The sequence below is a fragment of the Xenopus laevis genome, chromosome 8S, assembly GCF_017654675.1.
Source record: "Xenopus laevis strain J_2021 chromosome 8S, Xenopus_laevis_v10.1, whole genome shotgun sequence".
Taxonomy (NCBI): Eukaryota; Metazoa; Chordata; class Amphibia; order Anura; family Pipidae; genus Xenopus; species Xenopus laevis.
The window spans coordinates 43,568,416-43,586,369 of record NC_054386.1 but is presented as its reverse complement, the minus strand read 5'-3'; the positions used below and the strand labels follow the sequence as shown (position 1 = coordinate 43,586,369).

The window sequence follows — 17,954 nt, the reverse complement described above, 5'->3', positions numbered from 1 at the left end:
CAGTGTCCAAATGACCCTAGCAACCATGCATTGATTTGAATAAGGCACTAAAATATGAAAAGAAGAGGGCCTGAATGGAAAGAGGAGTAATAAAAAGTACCAGTAACGCAATTTATTTGTCTTAGATGGGGTCAGTGACCATTGGAAATCTGGAAAGAGTCAGAAGAAGTCCAAAAAAAAAGAGGACCATGTTGAAAAGTTGCTTAGCGTTAGCCATTCTATAACATACTAAAAGTTAATGTATAGTAGCTTCATCAGAGATTCATCAGACGGGGGGGGGGGGAGACACAGCCATGTGGTGTATTATGCTATGAAATTGTTTATTGATATATTTGTTTATACATTGTGGTGAATTTGCACAATTAAATGCTTTGATGTGAGATTCTTTGCATGTATATTTTTTTCTTTGAGTATATAAATACATGGACCTATGCACAGTACTCACCAATAGACAGCAAAGAACCCATACAAACAATTGATATATACATTGTGAGCATTCACCAATATTTGAGCATTATATGTCAAAATGGGGATCTCATCCTATCCAAAATAGTCCAAGTAAAAGTCTCATAGAGGAATTACCAGTGTTCCATACTCCAGTGCTACATAATAATACATATAGCTACAATACAGCATGGTCTTTGCACTGACCTGTACATGTGTTGACAAAACATTGACGTAAAACAATGACCATAATGCTTAGCACCATGCCCAGTATGGCTTTATTTCCTCACATAAATAGTTTAAAATACAATCTTACATTATGTGTAGATTTGCAATTACCTTTACCCACAGACAGTTCTCCAGCAACACACAAGACACACAGTTGTACATATTTAGTCATTGATCTATCCATACAGTTGCCATCATCCGTAAATATGTTTCCATCTATCTTAAGAGTCTAGTCATAACAGTGAAGGCCAATATAGAAAAAGGTCTAGAGATGATGGATCTGTTATTATTTTTTTCTAGATTGTCTTCAAGAATTTGGCTAGTCGTCCATATAATATGCATCCCCAAGGATTGGGAAGTGTGTCCACCAAAGAACCCTACATGACCGGTAACTATAAAACAGAAGAGGAGACATAAGAGAAAACAGAGTTGTTGTTGTTGCTAGAGTCAGTAAGGGAGCAGAATGACATTAAATTTTTTTAATATGCAATAATGCTTGGAAAATGAGATAAGGTGCCTTACAGGTTGTGTTTACTACTTATTTATTGCTCTAGTCTAAGCTATTCAGTGAACACAAGGAATTCCTTTTTCTCTGTTGTCTCAAGGGGGGCACAGGGAATGAATGGGGTTAAGCTCCACCCTCTAGGAGGCAGGACACTTAGAATTAATGAAGGGGGTGTGCCAGGCACTCTGACTTATCCCCACACTACACCAATCACATCAGTTTTAAAGTGTCCTGCTTCTTTGGAGGATGGATCCCCATCTACTCTGAAGATGTTACTACTCTAAAGATGTTACTGCTTAGATGTTACTAGCACATGGGATGTTATCAGGTGTCCCACCAGAGTCATGCTCTAGCCCCAAAGGCTATACCAACTACCTCAGGCATTCTGGCAACCCATAAAGGGGAATATAGATGGTCAGCCGGTGCAGAGGGACAAGTGAGTATAGCACCTCAAATACTCCGTCAGCCCTTTTTCTGGTTGCTCTTCCCTGGTTCCATCCCCGCAGTTACTCCTCAGCAGCCCTAGCCTCTCTACAGAGTTTACCCTCCATTGCAGATAATTTGGGCAGAGAGGCGGCTAAGCTTAGTCAGAAGCCTAGTCGGAAATGCAAGAGTCCAGATACTACAAAAGGGCACACTGGCACCCACACTCCTTCTGCCTTATCATCAGCAGGAGGGGATGCCTCACCACCGGATTGGGCCGGTGGACACCGGGAAAAAATCTGGTGGGCCCCCGCCGGGCCGGACCCGATCCCCCAACTGCCTCAGAAAAGTTAACGTTGACGCTGAGTCACGGTCTTTTGTGCATGCGCGTCGCATCCTTTGTGCATATGCTTCAGCACACTGAGCTTTTGTGGAAGCAGGTAGGGGGCTGGAGGTCCCCGACCCCCCAGTCCGACCCTGCTCCTCACACTCGGAGGGTGAGATTCCCCCATCTGAGGCTTCTTCAGAGGCAGAAGAGGAGACTGAGGACGAGGCCAAGGACTGCGATGTTCAACATGACATTGACCATATTATCAAAGGAGTTAGGGAAGTACTAAAGGTCACTCATTTGGCAGAGCAACAGTCTCAAACTTGTTCAAGAGGCAACACAAATCCTTGGTATGTTTTCCACCACACCAACAGCTGCTCAGCAATATACAGGAGGAGTGGAATTTTCAGGAGTGGAAGTTTCAAGTCAATCAGAAATTTTCCAAATAGTGATCTTGTGGACAAATGGTCAATGCCGTATCCAGGTTGCCACGGTCCACAGCTCTGCCGCTCACAGACGCCGCAGCCTTTGAGGACACATCCGATTGGATTTCTAAGAGCAGTGTACTCATTGCCAGGTCAACCCTTCGTCCGGGTGTCCTCAGCCTGGGTGGCCAGAGCCATACAGGCATGGTCTGAACAGATATTCAAAAAGGAGTACCCAGGTCGGATCGACTCTCCTTAAGGGGGAAAAAGCACATTTCTTCTTCAATCAAAAAATAGATCCTCTACATCATCTAGACAAGGACATTTTTTTCGAGGCCAGTCTGGACGATTTACACGATGATACAGCCGTCTGCAATGTTGCAGCTTTCACTCACAGCCAGCCAACAAGCGGCGCCCATTATGGAAGGCCAACAAGCTCCACAACAAGCCTGCAGATGCCTGGCTCAACGAGATCATCTAAGAAGGCTTCCACTTGGACTTCTAGAAAGTTCCTCATGTCCAGGCTTCTGACCAGTCCTGCCAAGGCACAAGCCTTTTCTGGATTGCGTCAGCAAAATGGAACAAAGTGGAGTGATCGTTCAAGTGGCCCCGTCAGAGACATTCTCAGGTTTCTATTCCAATCTGTTTCCAGTCCCAAAGAGGGATGACTCATTTAGACCGGTGCTAGATTTGAAATTTCTCAACAAGTACATCTGGTCAGTACGATTCAAAATGGATACTCAACGATCGGTAATCTGAGTAATGGAGCTGGGTCAACTGATGATGTTTATGCACATCAAGGATGCGTACCCCCACATACCAATCTGGCCACTCCATCATCGATTCCTGAGGTTTGCCTTCAAGAATCACCACTACCAATTTGTTGTGCTCCCCTTCGGTCTATCATCAGCCCCATGGTCTTCACCAAGCTCATGGTGGTGACAGCAGCAATGTTAAGGCTCCAGGGAATTTCTGTGACTCCCTACCTGGACAATCTACTACTGAAGGCCAAGATGGAAGAAAGGAGCGATGGGGATGTCCGGAGGCCGATCTCACTTCTACAAGACTTTGGCTGGAACATCAATTGGGACAAGTCCAATCGAATTCCCAGGCACCAGATGAAATTCCTAGGTTTCGAGTTCAATACCCTCACGCAGCAGGTGAGATTACCTCTAGAAAGCAGGAGAGGATAAGAGGTCAGGCAGACCTCGTGCTACATACCCATAGACCCACAATCTACCTGGCAATGAAGGAACTAGGATTGATGGTTTCCTCCATTGAGGCGGTATCCTTTGCCTTGTTACATCTACGCCTGCTCCTTGCCAACATTCTAGCTGAATGAAAGGGGGGACCCCTATCGCAGAGAATTCCACTTCTGCCCTCGACAAGGGAGTCTCTCCGTTGGTGCCTCACACCGAACAATCTATTTGCGGGTCAATCCTGGGCAACGGCAGACTAGTTAGTGATAACAGACGCCAGCCTACAGGGTTGGGGCGCAATGTGGAACAATCTGTCTATACAAGGTCTGTGGTCTCCTGGGGAGTCCAAACATCCAATAAACATTCTGAAATTACGGGCAATAAGACTATCACCACTGGTCACACCATCTCCAATCAAGGGCAGTACGGGTCGAAAGTGACAATTCCACCACAGTCGCATACATAAACAAACAAGGAGGAACACACAGCAAAGCAGCGCTTGCGGAAGTCCAGCAGATATTGATCTGGGGGCGGTGTCCAACTCAGTAAGATTGTCCGTCATGGCCAATACAAGGGTGGACTTTCTCAGCCAAAACTTACTGGATCTAGGGGAATGGGAACGTCATCCAAAATCATTTGTGGAACTCGTCAGTCATCTGTGTCAACCCCAGATCGACCTAATGGCATCCAGAACCTAATCACGAGATCCACTAGCCATGGTAGTGGATGCCATGACACAGTGCTGGCAGTTCGCCCTCGCCTACGTCTTCCCCCCCCCATGATGTCTCGGGTCCTAAAGAAGATCAAGCAATCACATATCACGGTAATTGTTATAGCACCCTATTGGCCCAGGAGGACTTGGTTCTCGGATCTCTAAGAAATGTCTGATTAACCCCCAGAGCTAACCTGCTGCATCAGGGTCCCATAGCCCACCACAACCCGGGCATCTTTGCTTTGACGGGATGGCAGTCATCTGGAGACGAAAGGGGATGTCATTGCCATGATGCTAAGGTCACGCAAGCCAACATCACCTGGAACCTATCACAGAGTCTGACGCAGCTACTGAAATTGGTGCAGAGAGACATACTCACTGTCAGCAGAGACCTCCTCCTTCTTGTAGTGTGACATCCCGTGGGTACTATCTTTACTCCAGTGAGGCCTGCAGTTAGGTCTTAAGCTTGGATCAAATCTGCAAAGCAGCGACCTGGTCTTCGGTGCATACTTTCAAGAAAGTCTGGCTTCCTTTGGCCGTAAGGTGTTGCACTCAGTTGCAATAATGTGTCATAATTCTCACTCCCACCCTGCTGTTCTGGGGCATCTTTAAGTCCCCATTGGTTCCCTGTGTCCCCCTTGAGACCTAAAAGGATGTCAATAAGGATGTCAATAAGGATGACACAGGGTTTCCCGTCCCTATAGTGAGTTGGCCATGTTGGTGGACAAGGAAAAAAGTTTCCCTTGGTTTACCAGTTCTTCAAGTTATATGTTTTATTCTATTTCAGCAGTCTCTTTGGTACAAAATTATGTGATTGGTGTAGTGTAGGGTTAAGCAAGAGTGTCTGGCACCCCCCCCCCTTATTAATTCTAAGTGTCCTTTTTTTCTGGTAAACTGGAGACTACGTCTCTCTGGATCAACCATATGACAAAAAGGGAATAGACTGAGTGAAGGCTTCGACTTGGCAAGCATGTTTTTTCACCTCAGCTGTTATAGGCATAGGTGTAGGGCAGGGGTGCCTAAAAGGTTGATCGGAATATATCAGTAGACCTTTAGTTGGTGATCAGTAGATCTCAAGACACTGTCAACAAACAGCTAGACTAAATTACCCTTATGTTTTACGCTTTTCATTCAGATATTTATTCTGTTAAAGTTACATAAGAAATAGTTGGTTTTTAAATATAGTAATATAACTTCTCTTATAAATTAATATAATATTTAAGTAATATTTTCCATGAAAAAGAATCCTAACAGTGATATTATGGATGTAGATCATAATGGGACAATATCACTAAAAGTAGACCCCATATTACTAAAGTATGGGCACTCCTGGTGTAGGGTATATGGGTTATAATTATGTGTGCTGTAGTGCAACTCTAATGTGCCTTTCACTTTTCCATTAATTATGTAATTAAACAAGTATGCTGAACCTGTTAGACTTGATACAACCTTTAATATGACTTTGTTTTTACTAAGGGGAACAACTGAAGGAATATCCCATTTATCCAAATGAGACCATTACATATATTTGGCGGGTGACTCAAGGAGATGCCCCGTTGTCATCGGATCCACGTTGTCTAACAAGACTGTACTCCAGCTCCCTTAATCCACAGAAAGATCTAGCATCTGGGCTTTTTGGACCGCTTCTCATCTGTACAAAGCAGACACTTGACCAGAGAGGAATCCAGGTAATTGCATTACAGAAATATTAGGTTTTTTTCTTTCTAATATTCTAAATCTTTCATGTAAACAGAGGGTGGATTCTAAATGTATATTTATCTCCAGGGTACAAATAAATAATACTGAATAGGAGGTAAGCAAAATTTCTGGGAAACTATCTTCTAAGGGAGAAGTCTGCCAACTACTCCTAAAGATTAATCCTAGAAAATGGAGTGGACTTTTCAAGGCATCCAGTTGGTTCTTGTGTGGTTTGGCCATGCCCATTAGTAGTCTGACATCTAAAATACTGAAGGGGGTCATTGGCCATTTAGATATTCAACTCCACAAGATCAACTACACTGCTGTAGCATTGATCTGTTTTTCCAAAACAGCTGAAGTAAGGACAGGCAAACTCAAATAAGTACATAGTAGAAGATGGCCTACCCACAGTAGGACACACAGATGCATCAAGAGTGTATACTGAAAGGAGAAACGACAAACTGGCCATACCAGGTTGTTACATGTGGGCAAATCTACCAAACTTCAGAAATTACAATTCTGTAAACATATGTAATTTGTGTATGCATACAATTACACTACCAATATCACCACCTGAATCCTTTGTCTCTGTGTGAAGCAAATTAATTGAAAGCTTTTGTTTTTATAATAAGCTTTATGTATATGTCTGACAATGAATATTTTTTATCTAGATTATTACAGATAAGGAACACATCCTTGTGTACTTTGTTTTTGATGAGAGCCTTAGTTGGTATCAGGAGAAGAACTTCAAAGGGCGAAATGGAAGATCAGGGAAACAAACCTCAAACATAAAACCTATGAAACCGAGCCTTCTGTACAGTATGTATATATTACGATGTACAATAACAGGTGTTCAATATGGTCAATAGTACAATGGGTGAAACGTAGGCAAACTTCTGAGTGAGTTAGGTATATTGTTGAGGCACTCAAAAGCCACTCTCTACTATAAATTACATATTTTCTTACAAAAAGAGTACTACATTGTAAAAACAGAGAAGTTTTGGCACTGTATCTATATTGAAAATGGCAAATCTTATTCTAATTTGAGTGTAAAGTAGCATAAACCTATCCATGTTCCAGCATAGTGGTAATGTCAAACAGAGATGAGCACGTACAATTGTTTTCACCTCCAGTTAAGTCGTTAGGGTGCAAACACAAATTTTAATTTTTTTTTATTCCTGATTTGATCTGTAACTGGGATAATGAGCACTAGCAAGATTAAAGGTCTGACCCAGGCACAGTCTACCAAATGTATGCAGATTTGGAGCAAGAGATCCAAACTGCTTACCTCAGTGGTGATTGTGAGCAAATTGCCACTTTAGAGACAATCTTGAAAGGAGTCTCTTGCTCACTGAGCAGGACCAAGAGTACAAAGATTCCCAGGGAGGAAGCACACCAAACATATGATTTTGCCTTTTAGGACATTTATTCAGCAGTGTTGGCACAAGCTTTCGGGGTCAACCCCTTCCTCAGGTGCAATAAAAATCAAGTGAACATCATTGCATTAAATACCTTTAACACCATGTGAGCTATCATGTGATACAATTAACTGTTTAGTGCTTGATCACATTCATCTTTATATAATGGTTTATATGTATCCCAAAATTCATGAAGAAAAGGAGAATCCCTTTAGGAAAATTCATTGCCTGCAATATAACAATAAATACTATAAATAACTCATTTAAGACATACTTGTATCAAACATTATTTGCAACAATATTAAAACCTTTACAAACACAATTTATACATTATCCTTCAACCAGTAACGCTACAATTGTAGCCCAATAGAAACTTGTTACATATTATAAAAAACATCTCATGTTAAAACTTTCATTTAATCCCATAGGTGTTAGGGAATCCAATCTTTTTATCCACACTGCTTCTCGCTGCAGCAACCGTTTTCTTATATTACCTCCCCTCTCAGTAGTTACCTGTTCCAATATATTCCATCTTAATTGGGCAACCGTATGTTTACTATGAAAAAAATGTTTTGCCACCGACATTTCAGATAAATTTTCTTTCTTATTTTCCTGTTTCTCTATATCTGATGTATAGTTTCGAATACTACTTTTATGTTCATTTAATCTGGTTTTTATAGATCTACTCGTCTGTCCCACATAGGTAAATCCGCATGGGCATTTTATCATGTAAATGACTCCTGTACTGTTACAGGTAAAATGCCCATTCAATTTTATTGGATAGCCGTTGGATGGATGTGCTATAATGTCACCTTTCAAGATACCATTACAATATGCACATTCACCACATCTAAATGTGCCATTTTTCAAAGGTGCCAATAATCCCAAATTTTTATCTATTTTTAAAATTTTCTTAGTCACTGTCTGTCCTATAGATTTTCCTCTTCTATACGAGAATAATGGCGGGTCTTTAAACAGTTTACCCATTTCTCTATCTTTTTGTAGTATCCTCCAATGTTTCAAAATTATTCGCCTAACATATGGTGTCTGGCGACCAAAAGTTGAAACAAATGGTATCTGAGACATTTTTTGTTTCCCCTTTCTTTCTCTTCTTATTAATAGCCTTTTTCGTTCCATCACTTTAAGATCTTGTTTTACTTCATTGAGTTGGTCCCTATCATATCCCCTTTGTGAGAATTTTTTTATCATAGCATCAGCTTCCTGTTCAAATACATTTTCTTTAGACGTAATACGTCTCACCCGGCTTAACTGGCTACGTGGAAGTCCTTTGAACACCCCCGGTGGATGACAACTTGATGGTAACAATATTGTATTACAATCTGTAGGCTTATAATGAATTGCCGTAGACAGGGTATTATTTTCAATGGATACTTTAACATCCAAAAAGGCTAGTTCCTGTTCAGTAGGGATGTAGCGAACTGCCGTTTATGTGTTCGCGAACGCCGTTCGCGAACACCGGCAAAAAATGCGAACAGTTCGCGAACTTCGAACATCCGAAAATCGTTCGATTCGAACGATCGAAGGATTTTCGTTCGAACCGAACGATCGAAGCCATTCGATCGAATGATTTCATTCAATCCAATGGCTTCGATCGTTCGATTCGAACGAAAATCCTTCGATTTTAGCGGTCGAAGGAATCGAATGGTCGAATGGTCGAACGATTTTTGACGCGAACGCCTATTGGCGAACGTCGCGCGACGTTCGCGAACATTCGGCGGACGCGAACAGTCGAAGTTCGCGCGAACTAGTTCGCCGGCGAACAGTTCGCTACATCCCTACTGTTCAGACCATACTGAGGTGAATTTGATGGTATTATGTACCTCATTTAAATTCTGCACCATCATTTCAAATTGATCCACAGTACCATCCCAGACCAGAAAAATATCGTCCATGTAGCGCCAGTAATGCAATATATACTTGTTCCACACATTGTTGTTAAGAATATACTTGCTTTCAAATTCATGCATGAAAGTATTTGCATATATAGGCACCATATTGGCCCCCATAGCGCAGCCTATCTGCTGGACATAGTATTGCTCAAAAAATACAAAATAATTTCTGGTCAATATCATCTCCAAAATTTCACAAGCAAAATTAATTTCATGATTTTTTTTATCCAATTTGGTTAGGTATTGTCTTATGCTTTCAATGCCTTCACTATGTGGAATTGTAGAGTATAGATCACATACATCCAAAGAACACAAGAGTACCTTCCTGTCTGGCAATTTTACTTCCATTATTTTATCCAGGAAATCTGTGGTATCCTGGATACAGGTATGCAATAAAGAAAAAATTGGTTGACAAATCACATCCAAATATATAGCTAATGGTTGTAAGATTGATCCACATCCTGAAACAATTGGTCTCCCGGGGGATTTTTTAAGGATTTGTGTATCTTTGGTAGAAAATAATGTAAACCCAATTTTTTCTTAATTAGATCAATTTGTTTGTCACTTTTTATACTGATACGACCAGAGCCCGCAGTCTCTTTGGAGTTGTCGAAGTGGGCACGAAGCTTTAAAGCTCTTATGAATTTAAACAAATCCACCTCCAAATCAAATAATGTTTCAGAGTTCGTAGGAATAAAAGACAGTCCCTTACACAGTACTTGTATTTCGCTTTCAGTAAGTATCCGTTGTGAAATATTAACAATTGATTTTACCTCTTGGTCTGTCTCCGTTGGGAACTCCTGATTTTTTGATACACTGTTCCTCTTCCTCCTCTTGCCCCTCCGGACCCTCCTGGCCCCACGCTCGTAGTTGGGGTACTGGACAAAAAATGCACATCATTGTGAAGAGGCCTCACCCGATACACTGCTCGTAGGCGATGCGCCATGCGGTTGTCTAGGCCGACTATTTTCAAATCTGCCCCGATCTCTCTACAGGAGTCATTTACATGATAAAATGCCCATGCGGACTTACCTATGTGGGACAGACGAGTAGATCTATAAAAACCAGATTAAATGAACATAAAAGTAGTATTCGAAACTATACATCAGATATAGAGAAACAGGAAAATAAGAAAGAAAATGTATCTGAAATATCGGTGGCAAAACATTTTTTTCATAGTAAACATACGGTTGCCCAATTAAGATGGAATATATTGGAACAGGTAACTACTGAGAGGGGAGGTAATATAAGAAAACGGTTGCTGCAGCGAGAAGCAGTGTGGATAAAAAGATTGGATTCCCTAACACCTATGGGATTAAATGAAAGTTTTAACATGAGATGTTTTTTATAATATGTAACAAGTTTCTATTGGGCTACAATTGTAGCGTTACTGGTTGAAGGATAATGTATAAATTGTGTTTGTAAAGGTTTTAATATTGTTGCAAATAATGTTTGATACAAGTATGTCTTAAATGAGTTATTTATAGTATTTATTGTTATATTGTAGGCAATGAATTTTCCTAAAGGGATTCTCCTTTTCTTCATGAATTTTGGGATACATATAAACCATTATATAAAGATGAATGGGATCAAGCACTAAACAGTTAATTGTATCACATGATAGCTCACATGGTGTTAAAGGTATTTAATGCAATGATGTTCACTTGATTTTTATTGCACCTGAGGAAGGGGTTGACCCCGAAAGCTTGTGCCAACACTGCTGAATAAATGTCCTAAAAGGCAAAATCATATGTTTGGTGTGCTTCCTCCCTGGGAATCTTTGTATGAAAACCGGACTTGGAAGTAGCTGGAGGAGTTGAATGCACCCTAAAGAGAAAAAAGGAAAAGTAAGTGGTGTGCCGAAGAATATGTATGCAGGACCAAGAGTAGTCAGATAGTTTGGGGTGAACAGAACAGCAGCAGTATGTTGAGGCAGCTAGCTGGGTGACAGTTAGAAAATCTAAGGTGGGTAAAAGGAAAATGGAAGCCAAATTGTGTTGGAGTGTGGACTCTGGATTAACAATTCTAGATGGGGCTGACCTCTCTGACAGCTGGGAATCCAGTTTCTCTAGTAGTGCTGTGAAGGAGAGTAGAGTCAGGCCTAGCAGATTGTAGTTGTAGGGGATTCAATTATTAGGAAAATGGATAGGGTTTGTAAATATGCTAAATGACAAATTTTTATTCCAGTTTGTTCAAGAACCTACTAGGAATAACTCTTTTTTGGATCTTGTCATAACTAATAATACTGAACTCATCTCTAGCATTTGTGTGGGTGACCATTTAGGGAATAGTGATCATAACACGGTGTCCTTTGAGATTCTGTTGCAGAAGCAATTCTATATGGGAGCAACTAAAATACATGGGGGCACATTTACTAAGGGTCGAATTTCAAAGTTAAAAAACTTCGAAATCCGACCATCGGATCTGATACTTCGATAGTCAAAGTATTTTTTTGATTGAAAACGGCTGTTTTCGAGCGAAGTAAAAATTGTTTATCGAACGATTTGAAGGATCATGCAAAAAAAACTTTGACTTCTAAAAACTTAGCCAAAGACTGAGAGGGGTTCTAGGAGGTCCCCCATAGGCTAAACAGCAATTTGGCAGGTTTAAGGTGGCAAAGTGTCAAAGTTGAAGTCCTTCAATTTTCGAATGGTCAAATTTGTGAAGTTTTTTCAATTCAAATAGAATTTTGGCCTATTTGATGGTTGAAGTACCCAAAAATTACTTTGAAATTCAAAGTTTCTGAATTCCGAAATTCACTTTGACCCTTAGTAAATGGGCCCCTAAATTTCAGATGTGCAAACTTTGACAGTATAAGGGCATCTCTGAGACATATTAAGTGTGAAATGCTTTTCACAGGGTTAAACACAGGACTTTTAAAAGTCTTTAAAATGCTGCTTAATAAATATACGTCAGTATATTCCCCTTATAAGCAATTCTAATAATACAACTAATGATGCATGGTTCACACCTGAGGAAATTCAAAAGAGACTAGAACATGTTAAGATAAACAAAGGTCCGGGGCCAGATGGTATTCATCCCAGGGTACTAAGTGAGCTTAGCTCTGTGATTGCCAAAACTCCTTACTTACTTTTTCAGGATTCATTGAGGTCTGGCATGGTGCTGAGAGACTGGTGAATTGCTAATGTGGTGCTGCTATTCAAAAAGGAATCCTGTTCTCAGTCTCAAAACTATAGGCCAGTTACTCTGACGTCAGTGGTAGGAAAGCTTTTTGAACGTTTAATAAAGGACAAGATACTGGACTTAATTGCAAATCATAATACTATGAATTTGTGCCAGCATGGTTTTATGCATAATAGAGCTTGCCAGACTTAATTTCTTTTTATGAGAAGGTGATCAGGGACCTCCATTCTGGGATGGCAGTGGATGTGATATACTTGGACTTTGCTAAAGTATTTGATACAGTGCCAGCAAACTGGAAAATGAGGTTCAATGTTGATGGTTATGCACTTATGCAAGGTTATGCACTTTGGCAAAAATAATATAAATGCAAGTTATACTAAATGGCAGTGTGTTGGGGGTTTCCTTAAATGAGAAGGATCTAGGGTTTTTTGTAGATAACAAGTTGTCTAATTCTGGGCAGTGTCATTCTGTGGCTGCCAAAGCAAATAAAGTTCTGTCTTGCATATAAAAGGGTATTAACATTAACAGAGTATCAAAGTCTATTGTGATACTTAACTCTATAGGGGTTTGTGTGTATGGATGGTGGGTTTTCATTTGGAGGGGTTGAACTTTAAAGACTTTGTCTTTTTTCAAACCGATTTAACTATGCAACTAACAATGAAACACCCTTTTCTTGATATGAAAGAAAAAAATTTCCATGCTAAACCTATAAATTGAAACAAGGTCAGCATCATGGGAAACCGATCAGAGTCCTGTCAGGTCCCCAGTGGCAGTCAGAGGTCTGGACCAATGGGAAGGTCTGGATCATAGACCAGGCCAGGTTTAATGGGTGGGCAGTGGGCATTTGAGAATAAAAGGGTGTGGTTAGGGGGGTCTATTTTACCATAGGGCAACTCCCACATATTACCCTGCTCCCTGGTACCCCTTGCACCTCTCTGTGTGGACAAATATGCAGAGCAGAATGTTTTTTTTTTCTTATAGGTTTTTCTATTTTGGGAAAAAAGAAAAGCCAACAAAACAAACAGTTAAACAGACATATTTTGCACTTACATCAAGGTCAGATACAATTGTTTACACCATATCAACAGTGAACAGGGCAGAATGTGTATTGGGGCATATTATAGTGTGCATGTACTTTAAATCAGTTTATGGGATAGGAACAGGTAAACATTAGAGCATGCAGGTAGGTACACTTAGCTGGATCATTTAAAAATAAACTTGTCACTGTGTTTTAAGTTTCATTCTAATTCATTCAAACATTAATTAGGTCACCTATAGAATGCCTTTCTCTTGAATATACAAAGCCATTTTTTTTCTTTATTAGTCAGCTGCAAGTAAAACATTATGGTTTGTCCTAGCTGTGAATGGAGTTGACTCTCTGCACCTCTCTGTGTGTGTAAATGAAGTTAGCATATGGCATATTCTCAACCTTGGACCAGACCTTCTTTCCATTCGATTCGGAGGCAACACATTCAGCACAGACTCTGGCTATCAAGATACCCTCACTCTTTTTCCAGTGAAAGGGGAGACTATAAATATGGTCATGGAGAAGGCAGGTGAGCACTGGAATGTATAATTATATCGACCTTAACATGTTCAAGGTGCAGTTTGTGTCAGGAAGGTGAACCATTTATTTTTGCTTCTGTAAAAATCCATGCAAGTGATTGGAATGGGGGTTAATGATAAAGCCAATAGTAAAAACAATGGAGGTGAGAAGGGAAGGACCTGGTTTGGTGGAAAAATAGTATTTTTTAGAAATAGACCAAGAACGATATTATATAACATTATTCGAATATCTTGAATAGTGTGGACTAGGCTTTTCCGAATAAGTGTTTTTTTTCTTTAATGTTGAGAAGCATTTGCATCCATGCTAGTCTCATTACTGTTATGTACACAGTGCTGTCTAATGATTAAAGGACTCTATGGAAAATGCCAGTGCTTTATTTTAGAGCTTTGTGTAATAGGTCCACTCCAAGGCTCGATAAATCTTTAATCCAAATCACCAAAGTCAGTACTGGAACATAGTCGGTTAGGTAGGTAGTCCATTTTTTTGTGTTTTTTATATTTATATTTTAATTGTCTATTAAAAAAAAGTTTACTTTTGCAACAATGATAAGGTGATTAAACGAAAATACACCAAATCATAGGATCCATTACCCAGAAACCGGTTATCCAGAAAGCTCTGTAATACGGAAAGGCTGTCTACCATAGACTCCATTTTATCCAAATCAGTGATCCCCAACCAGTAGCTCGTGAGCAACATGTTGCTCTCAAACCCCTTGGATGTTGCTCCCAGTGGCCTCAAAGCAGGAGCTTATTTTTGAATTCCAGGCTTGGAGGCAAGTTGGTTGTATAAAAACCAGGTGTACTGCCTAACAGAGCCTCAATATAGGTTGAGAAGACACATAGGAGCTACTAAATGGTCAATCACAGCACTTATATGGCACCCCAGGAAATTTTTTCATGCTTGTGTTGCTCACCAACGCCTTTTACTTCTGAATGTTGCTCACGCGTTCAAAAGGTTGGGGATCCCTGATCCAAATAATCCAAATTTTTAAAAATTATTTACCTTTTCTCTGTTATAATAAAACATTAAGTTGTACCTGATCCAAACTAAGATGTAATGAATCCTTATTGGAAGCAAAACCAGCCTATTGGGTTTATTTAATGTTTACATGATTTTCTAGTAGACTAGGGTATAAAGATCCAAATTACAGAAAGATTCCTTATTCAGAAAGCCCCAGGTCCCAAGCATTCTACATAACAGATCCTATATCTGTACAAGTGTCAGTATGGGCAGGACAGAAAATGAGCAGTAGATTGTGAAACACAGGCGCTTTTTTCCATTCTAAGCCCTGTCTGCCAGTGAACAACAGCGCTCAAAAAATCTCTCGCTGGTAATGTTACTAAATCAAGTGCCACTTGTGTGCATAACAAACAGAACTTCTTATTCAATAATATATTAGCAGCAATAGCAGGCAGAAGAAGCGATTTAACAACTGCTGTTCCTGCACGAAAATATTTGGTGTGCTATATGCCTATAAGCAGAACAACTCAGAGGGACACCAGTAGGTAGAAAACATGCACTTATGAGGTGCATTTATACTGGGGGGGGGAGGTGCTGATAGGCCTCTTATTCATCCTGACATTAGATGGCAGCACCTGGGCTACAGAGTTGGAATCCATTAGTCTAGTATACTGAAAGATCATCTCCCACTTTAAGCAAATATATCTAATATATCAAATATATAATTTTTTTATTTATTTCCTTTTTCGCTATAATAATAATAACAGTAGCTTTACTTGATTCAAACTAAGCTGTATAAATCAATACTGATTTTGTTTAATGTTTAAATGCTTTTAAGAAGACTTGAATTATGGCGATCCAAGTTGCAGAAATACCCCTTGTTTGGAAAACTTCAGGTTTCAAGCATTGTGGGTAATAGATCCCATACATGCAACCGCCTTGCCTGACGTCCGGTTTCCTTTTATAGAACTGCCCTGCTGATGGTCACAAAAGGGGCAGAGCAGGCATGTGCCTATAAAACCTGAAGCCAGCAGTGTACTGTCGCAGGGAGAGCAGGCAAAAAAGCTCAGAATTATCGAGAGTGCACTTTTGCATTACATATCTTTATGATTTATTCATTATAATAGTTCAGTAAGTTGCAATAAATTTTTAAACATATTAATTATTTCAATCAGGGCACTGGACTATAGTCCCGTTGGACTTCTCTCTAGAAGAGCAGGACATGACAGTATGGCTTAGTGTCTCAAAATGTGGAAGTGACCAGGATGAATTCTATCAAGATGAGTTTGAAGACTTTACTGAGGAGCTGCTCCATGACATATCTCCCCCTAGCCCACGAGGCATTCATCACAACCTTCCAAAGCTTGTGAACATTAAGCAGAGGGGCACTAAAGAGAAAGAAGCACTTGAAAGCAAGAACTTGGAGGATGAAAATTCTGGTGTATTTGCAAGTTTGTCAGAACTCAGTGAGGAAACACCACAAACAGATCAGGCTGCCCCTTGGATTCTAACTTCAGGGGAGATTCCTGAGGATATATCAGATGAACTGTCCAGTGCAAAGAGGACAAACATTTTAAGTAATCAAGAAGAGAAGAATGAATATTTAGGCAGTAGTAACACTACAGTACCAGTAGGACATGGAACAAAGGAAGATGAGTTTTATGAAAATTATGATGACTTAGAAGATATAGATATGTATGATGATGTGAATGAAGATCAGGACCCTCGCAGTATTAGTGGAGTGCTACGAACATATTTTATCGCAGCTGTCGAAGTGATGTGGGATTATGGGTCAGAGACATCGCCTTATTTCACTTTTAAAAAGTAAGCATTTTGTTTTTTTTTGTTTTTTGTAATGTTTGGCTCACATAGTCTTATAGGAAGCAGTGTCACAGTGTCGTTTTTTGACCTGCAGATTAAGCATCTCACCCCATTACAGGTAAAGCCACCTGTCGGCTCCCCTGGTGGGGCAGCCCTATTCCCATCCCAACCAGAACCTGTCCTCCTAACTTGCATGCTTGTGTGGGTAACATGGTCCAGGCGCTTGGCGTGATAAGATCGTAAGCTAAATTAATCAATAGCTCACACTCTATGAAGTGCAATTGGCAAATAACTGTTTTTTTCTCTCTGCTGCTCGGTACTGTTGGAGAATAAGCTATACTGGGGATCTCTCTAGGCCAGTAATTTATCTGTAAAAGTTTTCAGCAGCTTAGTTGCTGTAGAAAAGATGTCCTGATGATAGTGATGCTGTCTGGCTGCTGTGTATGAGTATGGAGATAATAGCTGGGGAAGCAGACATAGCAGTCATTCTTCAGCAGGTGCAAATGTAGTCCTAGGTAAGGTTAACAGTTGGGGGCAGATTTATCAAAGGTCGAGGTGAATTTTCGAATTCAAAAAATTTGAATTTTATATAAAATTATATATAGCTATTTTTTGTGTACTTCGACTAGGGCAGGGGTAGGCAACCTGAGGCTCCGTAGCCTCATGCGGCTCTTCATCCCGCTTGCTGTGGCTCGGTCTTGCAGCTTTGCTATAGGTCGGCTATACAGCCCTCTCACCTGCTGGCGGCTGCTTGAGTGTGTGACTGGGGTAAGGTTAGCTAACCGCAGTCGCACACTCAGAAAGCCGCCAGCAGATGCGAGGGCTGTATAGACGTTCCAGGAGTGACAGGCAAGACCGAGCCGCAGCAAGACGATTCATCATGGTCCTTACCTCGGTCACAAACTCAAAACAATAGAGGGAAGATCAGCAATGAACTTAAGAAACAGAATTTACATTACACAGATGAGAACATTAGCATTTAATAGGGCTATTCGGTGTTTAATTTATTTCAAAGTAGGCCTACACATACACACTGCACTTCTGTTTGTTGTATTCTGTTGTTGTAACAGTTAAAATTGAAAAAAGGTTAAAACTTTTAAAAGTTTATAATCTGTTTTATATTTTGCGGCTCCAGACTATTTTTCTTTAGTGGAAGAGGGGGCAAAATGGCT

The 17,954-nt window shown here is 40.3% G+C and overlaps 1 protein-coding gene across 1 annotated transcript in view; it reads left to right on the top strand.

Annotated features, from left to right (window-relative positions):
- Window positions 1–17,954, top strand: part of LOC108700524 (coagulation factor VIII) — a 61,941-nt gene that overhangs the window by 14,659 nt on the left and 29,328 nt on the right. Inside the window, exons 10-14 of the mRNA XM_041574829.1 lie at window positions 973–1,060; window positions 5,741–5,952; window positions 6,634–6,781; window positions 13,793–13,990; window positions 16,137–16,785. Of these exons, the coding sequence (XP_041430763.1) occupies window positions 973–1,060; window positions 5,741–5,952; window positions 6,634–6,781; window positions 13,793–13,990; window positions 16,137–16,785 (1,295 nt within the window). The remainder of the gene's footprint in view (window positions 1–972; window positions 1,061–5,740; window positions 5,953–6,633; window positions 6,782–13,792; window positions 13,991–16,136; window positions 16,786–17,954) is intronic.